Here is an 18079-nt window from a genome sequence, read left to right on the forward strand (position 1 = left end):
AGGACTGGAAGAAAAAGGTACACTCTGAATAGATGTGTTTTACAAACCAATTTTGTTTTTGTTTTTTATAACAAAGTTTTTTTTCACAAGCTAATAGATGGTTGTCAGACTATGTTATCACTGACTTTTTATGCCTTTATTCAAAGTCCATGTCAAACATTAGGTGAAATCTGTGTTTTAAAAAATACTTAGAACACTTGTAAAAATGCAGCGCATAATATGTTCAATTTTAATGGATTTTCTGCATAAACTCAGGGACAAAAGATTGGATACATGTGAAAATTTCAAATTACATTTGTAACTTTTCTTCTTTTTGATTTTTCACAAGTTGTGTTCAAATTCACAGAAAATGTGTGACACATGAACCAACACATTTTTTAAACACATCATTTCTAAGAGTATAATCTTAGAGGAAACACGTGCTGTTTTGTTCCATTTGATAACCTGGAGACTGTAGTAAGTAATTTTTTTTTAAATTAAACAATATCTATGTGATTCTGGAAATATCATGGAAGGTCCCACCCAGAACTGACACAGATGAGCTTAAGAGGAAGATGGATTTGGCCATCAGAGCCAATCAAAACCAAGCCGCTGAACAGAAAATGGGATTAAATCTCAGCAACTGTTCCAGGTACTTAAACGAGATTTCCTTCCTACTGACTCTATTTGAAAGGTGCTGCTATGATATCAGTCATGGGATACAGAAAGCACATCATGCATCATCAGCACATTAGAATTTACCCTCTTCATTTTAACAATATGTGAAAAATACAGTTTTCCACAATGACTTATTTTGAGAGGACAAACCCAGTACTAAAAGACTGTTAATTTAAAAAAAAAACAAAAAAACAATGCCAAAGCAATAAATACTCTAAAGTTTGATCCTATTTTTTTTTTTAAAGAAAGTAGGAGAAAAAAGAAAAGAAATACTGTAAATCAGAGGCCAAAAGTCATCCTAAAATGTTCCATCGACTTTAGGCTAGTTAGCCAAAAGAGAATTTGTGGTTTGTCTGTCTTTGTGACTCTATTTGTGTGAGTGGTTGTGTGTGGTTGTGTGCACACAGGCAGAATTTCCTCCTACCAATTAGCCATGACACAGCTGTGCTTTTCCCTCCTCATCTGCTCCTTGGTGGGTTTCAGTTGAACAATAATGTACTTTAGAGGGTGCAGCGTTGCCTCCAAAGCTCAGCAGTCATCAATATCAATGCATGATCTGACACTTGCGTGCACACCACACACACTCACTCACACACACACACACACACACACACACACACACACACACACACACACACACACACACACACACACACACACACAGAGATAACAACAGAAATTGGCATTAAAAAAAATGGAAGAATCAAATGTAACAAGGAAGCCATTAGTCTGCTCCTCTCTCTGCTCTATTGATGTATGGTCATGAGATGTGTTGTGGCACAGTGACGTTGTACCTCTTTGAAGTAGGCAAGGACCCGAAAATATTCTCTTTATGTAGCTGTCCCTGTTGTAAGGCCATACAAGGCTGTGTGAGGCAAAGCGTGATGGTGGGTCGACTTCTGACTATGCACTTGCTCTTGTGTTTGCGAGAGTGTGTGCATGCCCCATGTGCGCATGCATTTGTATGTGCCTGTCTGCCTGCTTGTTTGAGAGACAGACCATGCTCTTTCCTCCGTGAATTATGCAGAGCAGGGTGAGGATGCTGGGCGGGTAGGATCAGGCAGTTACACAGCTTTTGAATTAGAAGGGTCTAAACAGCCGCCATAAAACACAACCGCATGGAGCAGAACGGGAGGAAGAGGATGAGACCGGAGTGGCAACTGAAAGAACTTTAGGAAGAGAGGATGTGAGACACAGAGGAGAGGAAGGGGGCTTGGGACGTGGATTGGACTTAGACCACTAAAAGGGGAAAGAATATAAGGGAGTAAGAGAGAATGAGACTCTGGGGTTTATAGGGTTTTATAGTGGTTTAAGGGGGGATGTTCTGTGGTCGACTATGAAATGGGGAGGAAACCATAAGAATTAAAGAGAGGAACAGACAAAAGTAGTAAATTTCTCTGAGACTTTTGTGATATAACTTTTACATAAATTTACAAATTTAACTGCAGTTTTTACAGTGTTCTCCCATATGTCTCACTGCATATAGAAAACACACCTGCAAATTATGAAATATTACCCTGAAAAGCCATGATTAAGAGACAAAGATCTCTGTTGTGAGAACAGGGATCACTAAACCACTTCCTCTGTTTCTTTCTCTCTCTCACACACACACACACTGCACCTGTCTCTCTCGCTCTCTCTCTACAGGGAGTGCAGAATTATTAGGCAAGTTGTATTTTTGAGGAATAATTTTATTATTGAACAACAACCATGTTCTCAATGAACCCAAAAAACTCATTAATATCAAAGCTGAATGTTTTTAGTTTTTAGTTTGTTTTTAGTTTTAGCTATTTTAGGGGGATATCTGTGTGTGCAGGTGACTATTACTGTGCATAATTATTAGGCAACTTAGCAAAAAACAAATATATACCCATTTCAATTATTTATTTTTACCAGTGAAACCAATATAACATCTCCACATTCACAAATATACATTTCTGACATTCAAAAACAAATCAGCGACCAATATAGCCACCTTTCTTTGCAAGGACACTCAAAAGCCTGCCATCCATGGATTCTGTCAGTGTTTTGATCTGTTCACCATCAACATTGCGTGCAGCAGCAACCACAGCCTCCCAGACACTGTTCAGAGAGGTGTACTGTTTTCCCTCCTTGTAAATCTGACATTTGATGATGGACCACAGTTTCTCAATGGGGTTCAGATCAGGTGAACAAGGAGGCCATGTCATTAGTTTTTCTTCTTTTATACCCTTTCTTGCCAGCCACGCTGTGGAGTACTTGGATGCGTGTGATGGAGCATTGTCCTGCATGAAAATCATGTTTTTCTTGAAGGATGCAGACTTCTTCCTGTACCACTGCTTGAAGAAGGTGTCTTCCAGAAACTGGCAGTAGGACTGGGAGTTGAGCTTGACTCCATCCTCAACCCGAAAAGGCCCCACAAGCTCATCTTTGATGATACCAGCCCAAACCAGTACTCCACTTGCTGGCGTCTGAGTCGGACTGGAGCTCTCTGCCCTTTACCAATCCAGCCACGGGCCCATCCATCTGGCCCATCAAGACTCACTCTCATTTCATCAGTCCATAAAACCTTAGAAAAACCAGTCTTGAGATATTTCTTGGCCCAGTCTTGACGTTTCAGCTTGTGTGTCTTGTTCAGTGGTGGTCGTCTTTCAGCCTTTCTTACCTTGGCCATGTCTCTGAGTATTGCACACCTTGTGCTTTTGGGCACTCCAGTGATGTTGCAGCTCTGAAATATGGCCAAACTGGTGGCAAGTGACATCTTGGCAGCTGCATGCTTGACTTTTCTCAGTTCATGGGCAGTTATTTTGCGCCTTGGTTTTTCCACACGCTTCTTGCGACCCTGTTGACTATTTTGAATGAAACGCTTGATTGTTCGATGATCACGCTTCAGAAGCTTTGCAATTTTGAGACTGCTGCATCCCTCTGCAAGATATCTCACTATTTTTGACTTTTCTGAGCCTGTCAAGTCCTTCTTTTGACCCATTTTGCCAAAGGAAAGGAAGTTGCCTAATAATTATGCACACCTGATATAGGGTGTTGATGTCATTAGACCACACCCCTTCTCATTACAGAGATGCACATCACCTAATATGCTTAATTGGTAGTAGGCTTTCGAGCCTATACAGCTTGGAGTAAGACAACATGCATGAAGAGGATGATGTGGACAAAATACTCATTTGCCTAATAATTCTGCACTCCCTGTATGTGTGGCAAGGAACACAAAGCACTAAGTGGGATGGATATTTTTGGTTCAGCTGCTTTTTTGTCAACTTCTCTCCCATGATTACAAAGTGACATGAAAATAGTCATGTGGCATCACAAGTATTAAATTTAGAACACTTTTTCCAATTATAGATCCAGGTTTACACAAGTAGTGAAGCCTATTTATTTTTAGATTTTTCCTCTGTTCAATACCCATCTTCTTTCCCTCTTTACTTTTTTGTCCTTTTTGAGGGCCAGGCAGTGCATCAGAGGCAACCATTTCTACCTTTTCTCATCTTCTTCTTCCTCTTTTGTGTTCTTCTGCCAGAGTATCTGTATTGTATTGTAGAGAAGTTTAGAAAATTGATTTTTAGATAGTTCCCCGATTCCTTTCAATAACTTCCATTTCTGGACCGCGAGTGCTCAAGTATCAGGTCAAACATGGAGGTGTGTTACTGCACAGAGCTGAGACTGTGAAAATGAGGAACTGTCGGGGGCTTTTCATCCAGCTAAAGCTCAAAGCATAATATGGTGTGAATGTCTGCCATATTGGTTTTCATAAAGAATTTAACTGAATTCAGTCTTATCAAACTGGGAACACATGATCTTCATACCAAATCACATAAAAGTTATAATATGGATTTTTGTTTTTTAAAAGCTTTTCCCAGCCAAGCTGTCTAAGAAGCAAGACAGCTTTTGTCCTCTGCCAGTGCCAAACTTGGTAGATCTATCTAACAGACTCCAAGTGGTTCTTTCAAATGGAGAATCCTCTTCACACACTAAGGTTAATTATGGAGTTCCACAGGGTTCCATGCTGGGACCAGTTCTGATTACAGTTTACATGTTTTCTTTTATATATATACTATAAACATATTCATCATATTGTTAATAAAAAAATAAAAAAAAGAACAAAAATAAAATTAATGTTTACTCATTTCAAAAATGCACCCTGCGACAGACTGGCGACCTGTCCAGGGTGTACCCCGCCTCTCGCCCTATGACAGCTGGGATAGGCTCCAGCGCCCCCCGCGACCCTGAAAAGGACAAGCGGAAGCGAATGGATCGATGGATGGATGGATGTTTTCTTTTTCCTCTAGGCATTATCATTAGAAGGCATAGCATACATCCACACTGGTATTCAAATGATACCCAGCTTTATCTATCCATGAAGCCAGATAATACACACCGATAGTTAAACTAAATGGTTTAAAATGGTTTAAAGGCAAAAAGACCCTATTTGAGGAAGCACAAAGAAATTGCAGCATGTGTTGGTATTAGCCTTAAAAATAGTTCTGGTACCAGAGGTTCCAGGGCTGAGTCTTCATTGATATATGAGTCTTTTTTTCCTTTAAGCTTGACTCAGTGCAGTCCTTCACACGCTTTGGTTTCTGTCACTTCCACAGTCACATTAACATCACCCTAAAAATTATTTTTTCCATTGTACTTTGTGAGATTTTGTTTTATTCAACTCCCATTGTGTTTTATGTGCTTTTGCAGCTTTTTTCTATTTCTGGGTGTTTTCTGAAGTTGCAGTGCTTTTGACCTCTCAGGGTCACCGTACAGATTATAGTCAGAAAGCATATCACATGGTTATTAGATTTTGAAACCGTCGAAAAAGGAAACCAAACAGGAAGCGTGATCATATATCAAACATTGTTTTTATGTGCTGACACTAAACTGAATATATATATATTGTTGCCTGAAGTTTTTTTTTTCTTGAAAGCCTCATTTGACTACCAAATCAGTGCTTACAGCGCTTTAACTATAATTATACTGTACATATTTACATGGAGTTCATAGCTAAGCTGAACTGCTTGGCTGCCTATGGCTGCTTGTAGCTATATTTCTGTTTTGTTCTTTTATTCTTTCACTCTTTACCCTCCTGTTTCTCCTGCTGCCACTTGTTTTCATGTGTAGGTATCGGTCAGGGTGTGCCAGTGGTGGCACTGATCGTAGAAGGGGGTCCTAATGTGATCTCTATAGTGCTGGAGTACCTCAGGGACACTCCTCCAGTTCCTGTGGTGGTGTGCGACGGCAGCGGCAGAGCCTCTGACATCTTGGCCTTCGGACATAAATACTCAGAGGAGGGAGGGTAGGCACTCACATGTACACATTTTACAGGAGTGGAACGGCAAGCATGAATAGCGTATGAAAAAATTGGATGCACTGTAGATGTCAAGGGATTGTTTTAGATCAAAATATCTTTGAATATTTATGTGAGTTTGTATGCAGAAACTTGGGGAAAAAAATGAAACTTGCTTTAATAAAACACAAATGTGAGAATTTGTATTTCAACAAAGACTCAAGAGATTTGGTAGCTAAGAGTTCCAGTCAGCCTTGGTTTAACCTTCTGATATAATTTGCCTGTTTTCTTGTCACTCTGGCCCCGTTCTTGATACTCTCTTTTCTTTTTCCACACCTTTCTGCCTCTGCAGCATAATTAATGAGTCTCTAAGAGACCAGTTGCTGGTGACCATTCAGAAGACTTTCACCTACAGCCGCTCACAGGCTCAACATCTGTTCATCATTCTCATGGAGTGCATGAAGAAGAAGGAACTGGTGAGTCACTCCTTCTCAAACACTCCTTATGCATTTGCACATATACATTGTGGTAAACACATTGATGCAGAGCTGCAAATGCATATGTGCAGATGGAGGAAATGCAAGCTGATGAACAAAATATACATGATACATTAAAGCACAAGCAACCTGACACAGAAACACACAACATTCAGATACACTATTAAACAATTTATAACATAGTTATCACTATTCACCTCTGTAAAGATGCCCCAAAATGAACAAATATGGATTTGTCTAATGAAATGTTTACATCTTGAAACTGAAGCACTTATTTCTCCATCTTTTATGTATGTAAATCATGTAATGTCAAGTCAATGTAAATGTATTCAGATGACTTTCAGGACCAAATGGCCTTCAACTTGAGAATCTGTGCCCCCTTTTAAAGCATTCCACCAGAACAAATGTCTTGTGAAGGAATGCAGTCACACACATCCTTTACTCCTGGGAAGGAGTCCCAGTCCCTTTGAGAGCAGTCACATGACGCAAAGGTCTTATTAATGCTGTTAAATACTGTCTGTGGAGTAGGAATGTCTATCTGTGTGTATCTGTATATAATTATGTCTACACATCTACTAATGAAAAGTCATTTGCACTGCTCAATTCTTTAGCAAAAATAGAGAAAATTTGCATAACTTTCTGAAATGTGTTAACAGTGAACATTATTGAATGTTCCTGAAAAACCCAACCTAAATGTTCCTAATGAAAAGAAATGACACCACTGGGCAGCCTATTACATACACTGCTATACCCAAGGACTCTGTAGTGGTCCAACTCAACTGTGCATCCTGTTCCTGAGAACATCAGCTTAACTTTAAAAAGTTATTTTAAGCCAAAACGCACAAATTAACCAGAATGTTTTGTTAATAAATTGCAAATGTGTTCAAAAGACTGGATCATAAATGAGGAGGTCAGTAAAGCAAGGCAGCTGGTATAGTGTAGTGTTGTGTTAGTTGTAGTTATATGTTTATGCTCTGTCTAATGGTTTCTGTTTTTATTTTTTTAGTTATATCCAGTAAAAAACATTTTTAAAAAATCTGACATTTACTTCCTCAACATTTATTTCTAAAGCTATTTAAATCTTACTGAAGACAGACAGGTGAGAGTTATTGCTCAGACTAAGTAATTTCACTTCAGTTTTGTATTGAAATCAAATATTATACAGTACAGGGCAAAAGGCTTGAGCCACTGCTTATGTCTTTTTTCTTTTCCAGGAAAATGGGAAAATGGTGCAATGATTTATTGAAACATGTGCAAATTGTACGGTATGCAATATAAAATTCTAATGAGATGGAAAATCGATATTTGGTATGAGCTACCCACTCACATATATGCAATTGTGGCAAGGCTTGCAGTTTTGCAGGTTTGATAAGACATGCTGCGAGTAAAAGTGTACCACAATGTTACACCCAATCTACATGCACTCCTGCACAACCTTACACTCACTTTACAGCATAACACTGCAATATATTCACTCTGATACAAAAACACCCAGCAGCAGTACTAAGTCATTTGCTACTTGGTTGCTTTTGCCCCAATTTGGTTTAAACATAGTTCACTAGATGCTTTGTAAGGAAGGGAGTGTTTGCCAGATCAGTGATTTTTGGGACTGCTGGCAGATCGTGGCATTTTGCCTTTTAATTTGTAATCAGTATCATGCACACACACACTTTTCTTTACTTTAGTAAAATGCTTGAGCTTGAATCCAACACATATTTTGTGATTCAGTCAGTGTAATAATTACATTAAGTCAAAATCTATAGATATAGTACATGCACACACATAGTATACATGTAGCATTTTTGCAGGCAGCTCAGCTTTGGTCATGGCTGTGCAGCGTGTAAGTGGATTGATTACACTCTCAATGGGGTTCCAGTGGCTGACTGATCCTCAAATTAATAGATCCTCTGAACATAGTATACAAAAGCAGAACAATGACATGTGAATCATTCAGCAGGAGCAACTGTAAGGCCCAGATAATCCAACGCAGCCTCTCCCCGAACTCACAAAACTGTTATAAAAAGGGCATCTTTGCAGTGCTGTCAGTCCACAAACAGGACAGTCATTGTGATCTCCACACTACTGGATGACTTAAACATTTATATAGCAGCTGTCAGTTCACCAGATGCACAGGTTAGTCCAGATCAAAGCATTTCACAGGTTATTGACAAACTAGTAATTAAAGCTTGAAACCAATCTAATAAAAGAATGAAAGAAAATAAGAGCGCAAGAATAATTAATTTTATTTATGCTCTCACACACAATAAAACAATCCCTCAATAAAAAAATAAAAAAATAAAAAAAATCATAAAGTGAATATAAAAATAACTGAAAATGTGAATTAAAGGATTTCAAGGTAAAAAAAATAAAAAATATATTACCAGAAATAATTAATAATAATAATTCTAATAATTCTAAAAATATATATAAATAAAATTAAATAAGCAAATTGAATGAGGTAAGTAATTTCTATAAACCACACTAAAAAGCCAGCATAAAGAGGTACTTTTGTTTTTTAAAGACTTCCAGCTGCTCTCAGATCCTCTGGCACACTGGCTTGGGGCAAAAAAAAATATGCTAAAAGCTGTCTCGCTGAAGGTTTTTCTTCTGCACTTTGGAACAACTGAAGGACTTGTGCCAGAGGACATTAAGAGTCATACTGCTTCAGACTAAGTATACGAGCCATAAATACTGAAGCAATTCCACGAATTTCTTTAAACCAAGTTAAAGAATTTTAAAATAATACAGAAACTGACAGGCAACCAAAGTAAGGTCTTAAAGTGTTCTGTCTTTAAACACTTGACTGCAGAGTTTCTGAATCACCTGCAGTCAAGTTATAACAGCATTTGGGTTTAGCAGAACATTCCAGTCCTGTTTGATATACACACATCCATAAGTTTCTCTGTGTCACTTAGATAGAAAATATTTATGAGCTAATAAAAGGAAGATTAGGAAAGAGACCCTACACAAGATCTAAGTTATAGATTTTTGTTTCCTGCTTGTTGGCTTGGGGCAAGTCCAGGAGAATTCTTTTTTTTTTACTTGTTTCACTCTCTGAACTTAAGAACCTATAAATAAACATTTATTTTGGTTCACTTTTATCCAACTTGAGCTTTAATGAGTTTGATGATATCTGGACAAAAATATATAAAACACAATTTGAAATGCAACCAATTGGTCGTCATCAGATGCAGGGGTAATAAACCTTCTGTGTAAACCTGTGCGTGTAACTGATGCATCTTTAGGCTTAATGGAAGAAAAAACTAAACCGAAAGACATAATCATCCTTGGCTTGTAATCTTAACAGTGCAATTCAACATTTATTAAGGACATAAAAGTTTGATTAAAAAAGTTGACTTTTGTATTTCCCAGCAATTTCTGCATCTCTCATAAAAGTGTCGTTTTTGTAGCCCATCTGCCATACAGAGAGTATCAAAGGTGTTTTTTTGAAAGGAGAGAAATGGATATGGTTATCTCTCTGCTGCCTATTACCTTTCTGTTTCTCTTACTGTGATGATTTTACCACCCTCCTAACTTGCCAAACTAATAGGCATCACATGAGCTTCCCCTCCACTCGCGCTCACAGCATGTCTCTGTAGAATACATTTCAGGCTGCATTTTTCAGCTGCTTTCTTCACGAGTATATGACAGAACAGATGCTTCCCTATTTCTGCCCAGCTGCCTATAAAGACATCGTAATAGTTCACGTTCACTTGCTGTAACCACTAACCTAAAGTGTATTTTTAGCTCTCCGGGCTTTTCTTCACCATGTGTTTTACAAATACAGTATAATTATTGTGTTGTGTGTTTTGAGCTCTGCCAAACACAACCGATCTGCAGCTCAGTAATATACCTCCAGCTATACATCCAGCTTTTCCACTAACCTGCTTCTTATGTGATGCTTTGAGTATAGACTGAAAACTCTTAACTTTATTGTACCTTTAATAATGAGTTTTGACACCTCAGTATATATCAATAAAAAGGTGTTTTGACAACCATTAGAAGGATCCAGGTTTTTCCAAGAGCAGCTACATAAGAAGAAACCACCCCCACTAACTTCTGATGATGCACACCCAGGTATTTGTTCTGTAAGCAGGCTTGAAATGTGATAGAAACCGTTCACTTTTCTAAGGAAATATTTGAAACTCAAATTTTCTTTTCTAGCCATATGCAAACTGCACAAAAACCACTCACTTGATAACGATAGAAAGATAGAAAGCTGTGGTACATCTCTCCTTAAAGATCTGTCTGTATGTGAACTCTGCAGAACCACAAACTATTACAATTACTATTTACCAAGTGCACTAAGTATAATATAATGTGGTATTACGGTGATTATTCAGCACCCATAGAATTAGGTAGTATCCAACACCCACGGGAGTAGTCAGATCACACAACAAGCTTGTCGTCATATCCGAAGCAGTAGCGAGTTAATCCTGAGTCTTTGCACTGGTCTGAAAGGGGCAAGTGTGGAAGAGAAAGACAAAGAACAATTGTGAGTCTATATGGCTCTCTGTCAGAAGGCCTTTGCTTTGATTTTTGACTCTGTGGCAGAGACACCCAAGTAGAAAAGATCTAGACCGCAGGTGACTGGCTGTGTGTGTGTGTACTGAAGAGGTCTAGTGAAGAGAAACAGGAAGACCAAAGAAAGGCTGTGTCTTATTTTGCTTTACCTTATTTCCAGCATGTTGGTTTATTTATGTGGACAGTTTGTGCTTCAGTCATTTTCTTGTTGGCTCTCTTTTGTTTATTGCACTTAATGTTTTTTACACTGCATGAAGAGGGCCTAAAGTACACACTTTTTCAAGACATTTTTGCCACGCTGGAATGAAGACAAGGTAGTTTAGGGGTAAAGTTAATCGGTGACTAATATGCACCTTTTGAGTTAGATGTAAATTGCTCTCACATGAAATTTATTGCATACACTCACCAGCCACTTCCTTTAGTTGCGTCTTGTTTGTATTGGGTTGGATACGCTTTTGCTTTCAGACCTGTTTTAAATCTTCATGACATAGATTCAACAATCTGCTGGGAGGACGCCTCAGCGTGGACTCAACTCGAAAGTGGACTTTCTGGTCCACGTTGAGATGATGGCATCTCACTGTTGCTGCAGATGTGGGATATGTAGAAGCCATTTGAATGCAGTGAACTCACTATCATGTTCAAGAGACCAGTTTAAAGTTTTTTGGGCCTTATAGCATGGCACCTCATAATGCTAGAAGTAGCCATCAGAAAGGTACACTTTGGCCATAAAGGGATGCATGTGGTCAGCAACAACACTCAGGCTGACTGTGGTGTTTGAACAAAGCTCAGTTGGTACTAAGAAGCCAAACGTATGCTGAGAAAATATCCCCCATACCCTCAGGCCACCAGCATCTGTGTGATCTATACAAGGCAGGGTGGATCCCTGGTTTCGTGTTTCCTGTTTCCATTTCCTGTTCTTAACTGACAGGAGTGGCACATGTGTGGTCTTCTGCTACTGTGGGCCCTTCTTCACTTGTGCATTCCGATTCTGCATACCTTGGTTGTTGCAAGTGATCTTTGAGTGATCCTTGACTTCCTATCAGGTCAAAGCAGTCTGGCCATTATCTCTGACCTCTGATCAACATGTCAGTTTTGCTCAGAGAACATCTGCTCACTGGATATTTTCTCTTTCTCACACCCTTGTCTGTAAACCCTAGAGATGGAGGTGTGGGAAAATCCCAGTAGATCAGCAGTTTCTGAAACACTCAGGCCAGCCTATCTTGCACTAACAACCATACCATGTTCAAAGTCACTTAAATCATCATTCTTCCCATTCCAAACCTGAGTTTGAACTTCAGCAGGTTATTTTGACCATATCTATATGTCTACATGCATTAAACTGCTGGCATTGGCTGATTAGCTATTAGCATTAATGAGCAGTTGAACAGGTGTAGCTAATGAAGTTTGCTGGTGAGTGCATAATAAATGCATTGACAGACGTCAAGCCATATCTCACTTTTTAACGTGTCTTGGTGAAGAACAAGATTTAGATAGGTGGGGGGTCCTTAATATATATCACTGCAGCGTAGTTGCATGAAAGGATTCACCTCAGACTTCCCAAATTTATCTTTATTGTAACTCACACTGCTGTTAGTGCTTTACAACCCACAGGCTTTTTAAAATGTCATTATTCTGGACAGAATAACTGGACAGAATTAATCTCTGCCTTTGAAATAAAATGAGGGTCAGGCCTGTCTGCTGGGTGGTTTTCTGGGGGACTTATTTCCTATAAGACTTAGAGACATTTGGGATTGGTCAACATCTGTCCAGCATTTCAGATGAATTAGGAAGCCTTTCAGGCATTTATATCAAGCTAACAAATGCTCATCAGTTATAACCGCTATCACCCGTTTTCTCTTCCTCCCTGTCCTGCATGTAGCACTCTGCAGTAATAGTAGAGCTGGTAAGCTCTGAGAGAAACTGTAGCATAACCATAAATAACTGCAAAATAGCTCTTAAGGGCACTTAAATGTGGGAAATACATCAAATGCTTTAATTGTTTATTTATGCATTTTTTTTTCTGTTGTTGATCTTGGTTGATGATAAATATCTCACACCTGTGACTTTAGTGACATGAACACATGACAGGACATAGTGCTGAGCCACCCATAAAGTGGTGTTTCTTGCTTTCATGGCACCAACCAGAAGAGATTTAAGGCTGAAGCACAAAAAAGAGTTTATATTAAACTGCCAACTACATATTTTTTACTTATTATTGCTGTTCTGTATCATTAATCTTTTTATCATCAGTGTCATTATTTTCTTATGTATTATATTAAATTCTCTATCAGATGAACATTAAAACCACCTGCCTTATGAAGTCTAGGTGAACCAACAGTGCTTTGGACATCACATCCCACAGTAACATCCACATGAATGGCAGAACCCTGGGATTCCCAGCAGATCATTGCATTGTAACGGGATGATGGGACTAGACACTGACTGTGTCAGTTGGGTTAATGTTGTGTGATTGGTGTGATTACTGCACCCCCCCCCCCCCCCCCCCCCCCCCCCACACACACACACCCCAGCCCACTTGGCTCTCAGAGTATGTCCAAGCTTTGTATAAATAAAAGTAAAACCATCTCTGTTTCTTTAATTCGGATTAAATATTGAGGAGGAACCACCAGCCCACAATGTTCCTCCACAGTCCTGACAAGAGATACTAAGAAAGAGTAGGAGGAAAATGAGAGCAAACGAGCGACTTAAATAGACCATGAGAGAGAGGGAGAGAGCAAGTGGGAGGGAACATGGTAGGGACAGATGGAGGGAAAGAGGAGGGGATGTAGGGAGGGATGAGGCAGGGGGGGAAATGGTTTGGCTATATAGCAAATGGGAAATGAGGTACGCAGAGAGTTTGAGGCACAAACAGAGGGAGACAATTCCTCGGTTCATTATCAGCAGGGCAGTTTATCAGTTTAAAATTTCATGAGTAGAGAAACTTATTTCCCTCGTTCCTCTGTTTCTCGCTGTACTGAAAACTATTGGTTTATGGTTTCTCCCAGAAAGAAAGAAATATACATGTAAATAATTTATGGTTAAAATTCATCCAGATGAAACCATTAGCAGAGTTTTGTCAGACTTGAACTTTTACCATTGTTATTGCATGAGCCGCAGAAGACGATTCAGAAACCCGTGATTGTGTGTTTGGCCAGTGTCAGCAGGATCTTTGCCTGTTAAATGAAGATGAATGTTTTGCAATCAGCTCAGCTCGCTGGAGTATGAAGAGCTGTTTTCTGATCCTCAGGGTATGCAGCATAGCACCTCTGAAGATGCAAGAATCCTGCCTGTTCCTCTTTAATTTCACATATCAATCTTCAATTTGCCAACACAACATCTCGCTCCTTCTGGCTTCCATTTGCTTCACGCACGCTTCCTCTTTCCTGCCGCCTTTTCTCTCAATCCCTGCCTCCACTTGTCTCCCTCTTCTTGTCATTAATGCGTCTTTTCTTAGTTCCTCTATTCTTGTCAAAAGACAGCTGGAATCCACAACAGATGGGTGAATTTATGCCTTGAGTGGAAGAGCAAAAATATTGAAACTGTGTCTACCACTGTGCTAAAGTTGTTTGCTCCCAGTAAGTACTCAAGAGCGTCTTTCAGTGTATGAGGTGAGAAAAAGGAAAAGCTGCCTGTTTACTTTCGCTCACATTTATTGATGACTCTCTGTGGGATTGCTGAGATTAAAGCAGCCTTGCATTGTCTCAGAGGATATGTAGCTCAGCTTCTGAGCAGCAGTTTCCCAGCCATAGCAGGTAGCTCATATGCACGGGGTCACCTTGGGGATGTAATTGGAGGGAGTGACGAGGGATGAGGCAGTGGGCAAAGGATGAAGGGGCAGCATGCCAGTGAGAGGCTGCTGTAAGATTAGTGATTGACAAAAAGATGCTGGGTGGAAGAGAGAGCAGAAGCTATAATCATCGTTCATCTACCACATTATCTTTCATTGTAGTCCTGAAGGAATTTGACCAAGAGTCATGTGTGTGTGTGTGTCAGGGAGTGATTGTAGGGGAATTCTTCAACCCACTAATGATAACTACAGGGTATAATGGACAAAAAGCCAGATTGGTTGAAATTAGACACGCACCCAAACACACCCTTAACAGCTGTAGAGCTAGCTGCCCTCTCTGCCTTCAGATATTCTTTCCCTTTTGTCAGTATGAGCAGTTCTTTCTGTAAATCATGTTGTCAGAAGGTCACACATTTCACATACGCCATTTGACTTTTTCAAGCCTCTACACAGGAGCACAGATGAGACTAATCAGTCTCTTAAACTCATAGTCATGCACGCACACTTGGAAAGACTTTAACATGGGATCTACAGATGGCTCCCTAAATGTGTTGTCAGTGTCTATTAGAGTGCAGGCAATGAGTCTGGCATTGTGGCAAATGATGCTCAAGCCACTGGCCACACTATGAAAATGCACACAGGTGCACTGTAACTCCAGGAAGCTAATGAAATTACGCTCTGCACCAGCGACTCACTGGTATCAAGAAGATCTCAATCGATACCTTTACATCTCATTACACTTCTATTTCACCTCCGGAAAGACCCCATGATTAGATGGGCACATGACCACCACATGCACATGAGCATGCACGCACCTAAAAGCTACCCTTATTAGCAATTAGTTTTTGTTCAAATGAGCAAAGAGCCAATATAAACAGATAATGTAAAATATCAATGTGGACTTGAATTACTTGTGTTCACTTAGTGTGAAAGCGGGAACGAGATATAGAGGGATAAAGAGGAGGGTTAGCCTACAACATTGCAGCATTGCCCAAGGGATGCAGCGGCAACAGCAGCAGCAAAGACTGCGGATTCCTGGAGCCCCACGAAATGAAGGCATTTGGGGTGGGGGTGTAGATGGGAAAGAAGATGTGCTGCGGGGAGGGAGGTGGGAGGAGATGGATGGCTGGTTGTAAGGGATTAGAGGAATAGCTCATCAAGCATTCAGAACACGGATTCTCTCATGCTCCCACAAGGTGCCTTTCACACATGCACACATATGAGCACGTGGGCCCACACGCTAACGCCATTACGTGTGCGCTGTTGCTATTTCTGACTTTTAAAAAAAATCAAGAAAACCCACAGCATTTCTCAAATTACCCTCTCAGCTGACTTTAGCTCGCATCCATCGCACCATTTGTTCATTCTCACACATGATATAAAATATGCAGCAAATAAAGATCTAAACTGGGCAGTGAGTAAAATATTCCCTTTAAGCCTAATCCGAAAAGTGTACGACACAGCGGAAAAAAAGACCAGAATGAACTGTGTTAGGGGAGAAAACCTGCAGTTCTTATTCATTTGAACCTCCTCCCTTTTGTGTTTTTACTCGTTCTCCTCAGTTGCCTCCTCAGCAAATCCCTTCATTCCCTCTTTCCAGTGAACAGGCTGCTTGTGGAGTTCTCTCTATAAGAGCCAAGAGAGAGGGGGACTACCGTACAGTACATGAGAGGATTTCGTCAGCTCTCCCCTTTTCCTCCACCAAGCACCTCAGCAGAAGTGTTTTTAGTGAAGCAGTTTAATCCAGCAAATAAGAGCACACACGATGTAGCTATATTACTTTCTTTATATGCTATGAGCATACATTAAGACATTTGCTCCAACAAGAATCACATGACTTAAAACTAAAGCTGCTTTGCTTTCACAGGAACAACCTCACCTCACTCCCAGACGCTCTCGCTTTTCTGTCTCCTTGACTTTCTTCTGTGTGTGTGTGTGTGTGTGTCATTGTCTGGTCATTGTCTCACAGATAACAGTTTTCCGGATGGGATCGGAGGGTCATCAAGACATTGATCTTGCCATTCTCACTGCGTTACTCAAAGGTGAGTATGTTGGTACGTGTGTGTGTTTGGTGTTTGTTGAAGCATGAGTCCACAGTGAGTGACTTCAATTTCACTCCTCAAATGTTGTTATTTGGCAGTTTCTTTACATGAAGGGAAGATGACTGTTTCAGAAAGCGTTCCTTCCTCATACACTGTTCCAGTTAGTTGCTCAAATCACACAGGTTTCTGTGGTTACACCTCATAGCTCTGGAATAAAACACAGAGAAATCTGTCTGATCTCATCAGCCAGTCACATGGCAGCAACGCAATGCTTTTAGGTGTGTAGACAGAGTCAAGACGACCTGCTGAAGTTCAGCCTGAGCATCATAACAGGAAACAAAGGTTTAACATTTAAGTGACTTTGAGTCATGGTTGTCGAAAAGAGACGGGCTGGACTGAGTATTTCAGAAACTGGGATCCATTGCGATTTTCCCGTAAATCCATCTCTAGAATTTTCAGAGAACTGTGCGAAAATATCTGGTGAGCTGAATTTCTCTGGGTGAAAATTCCCTGTTGATCCCAGAGCTCAGAGCAGAATGGACAGACTGCTTCAAGCTGATTGGAAGCCAACAATAAATCACATAGTGATTATTAGAGATGGACCGATCCGATATTACGTATCGGTATCGGTCCGATACTGACCTAAATTACTGGATCGGATATCGGAGAAAAATAAAAAATGTAATCCGATCCATTAAATATCACGAAAGCACCTCACAAAACTTGCAACACGCCGTAACTCACCTCAGAACGTTAGCACGTCGGAGCAGTGTGCATCACGTGATAGAGCGGCTGTGGCATGCGGGACCTGTCGGTGGTCTGGATAGCATGTGGAGCTTCGCTAGCAACCCGGCATTTCATCTCCGACAAAGTTATCCCGAGAGAAGTAAAGCAAGTGTGTAAGTCCATCTCTGAATGTTTGTAAAGCATTCCTTTATCGGACATTCCGGTATCGGACATAAAAAAGTGGTATCGTGCCATCTCTAGTGATTATACAGCCAACATATACAGAAGAACACTTTAAAACGTAAGACACATCAAATCTGGTAGCAGATGGTTTTCCAGAAGCAGAAGAACAGGTGCCACTCCTGTCAGCTCAGAGCATCAACAGTTACCCCAGAATTGGTCTATAGATATGACAAACTTTGCCTGTTATGTTGAGTCTAGATTTCTGCCAAAACATTCTGATAGTAGAGTCAGAATTTGACGTAAACAGCATGAAAGCATTGAGCCTTCCTGCCTTTTATCAGTGGATCAGTCTGCTGGTGCTGGCATAATAGTGTGGGGGTATTTTCTTGGCTTGCTT

General features: G+C 40.2%; 1 protein-coding gene across 2 annotated transcripts in view; it reads left to right on the plus strand.

Moving 5' to 3' along the window:
• The window catches only part of trpm3 (transient receptor potential cation channel, subfamily M, member 3), a 156741-nt gene that overhangs the window by 105492 nt on the left and 33170 nt on the right, over window positions 1–18079 (plus strand). For both annotated transcript variants that reach the window (XM_080895143.1, XM_080895142.1), the window contains 3 exons: window positions 5758–5932; window positions 6276–6399; window positions 16701–16773. In XM_080895143.1, coding sequence (XP_080751269.1) covers window positions 5758–5932; window positions 6276–6399; window positions 16701–16773 — 372 coding nt within the window. The remainder of the gene's footprint in view (window positions 1–5757; window positions 5933–6275; window positions 6400–16700; window positions 16774–18079) is intronic.

This window comes from Rhamphochromis sp. 'chilingali', assembly GCF_963969265.1.
Source record: "Rhamphochromis sp. 'chilingali' genome assembly, chromosome: 10".
Lineage (NCBI taxonomy): Eukaryota > Metazoa > Chordata > Actinopteri > Cichliformes > Cichlidae > Rhamphochromis > Rhamphochromis sp. 'chilingali'.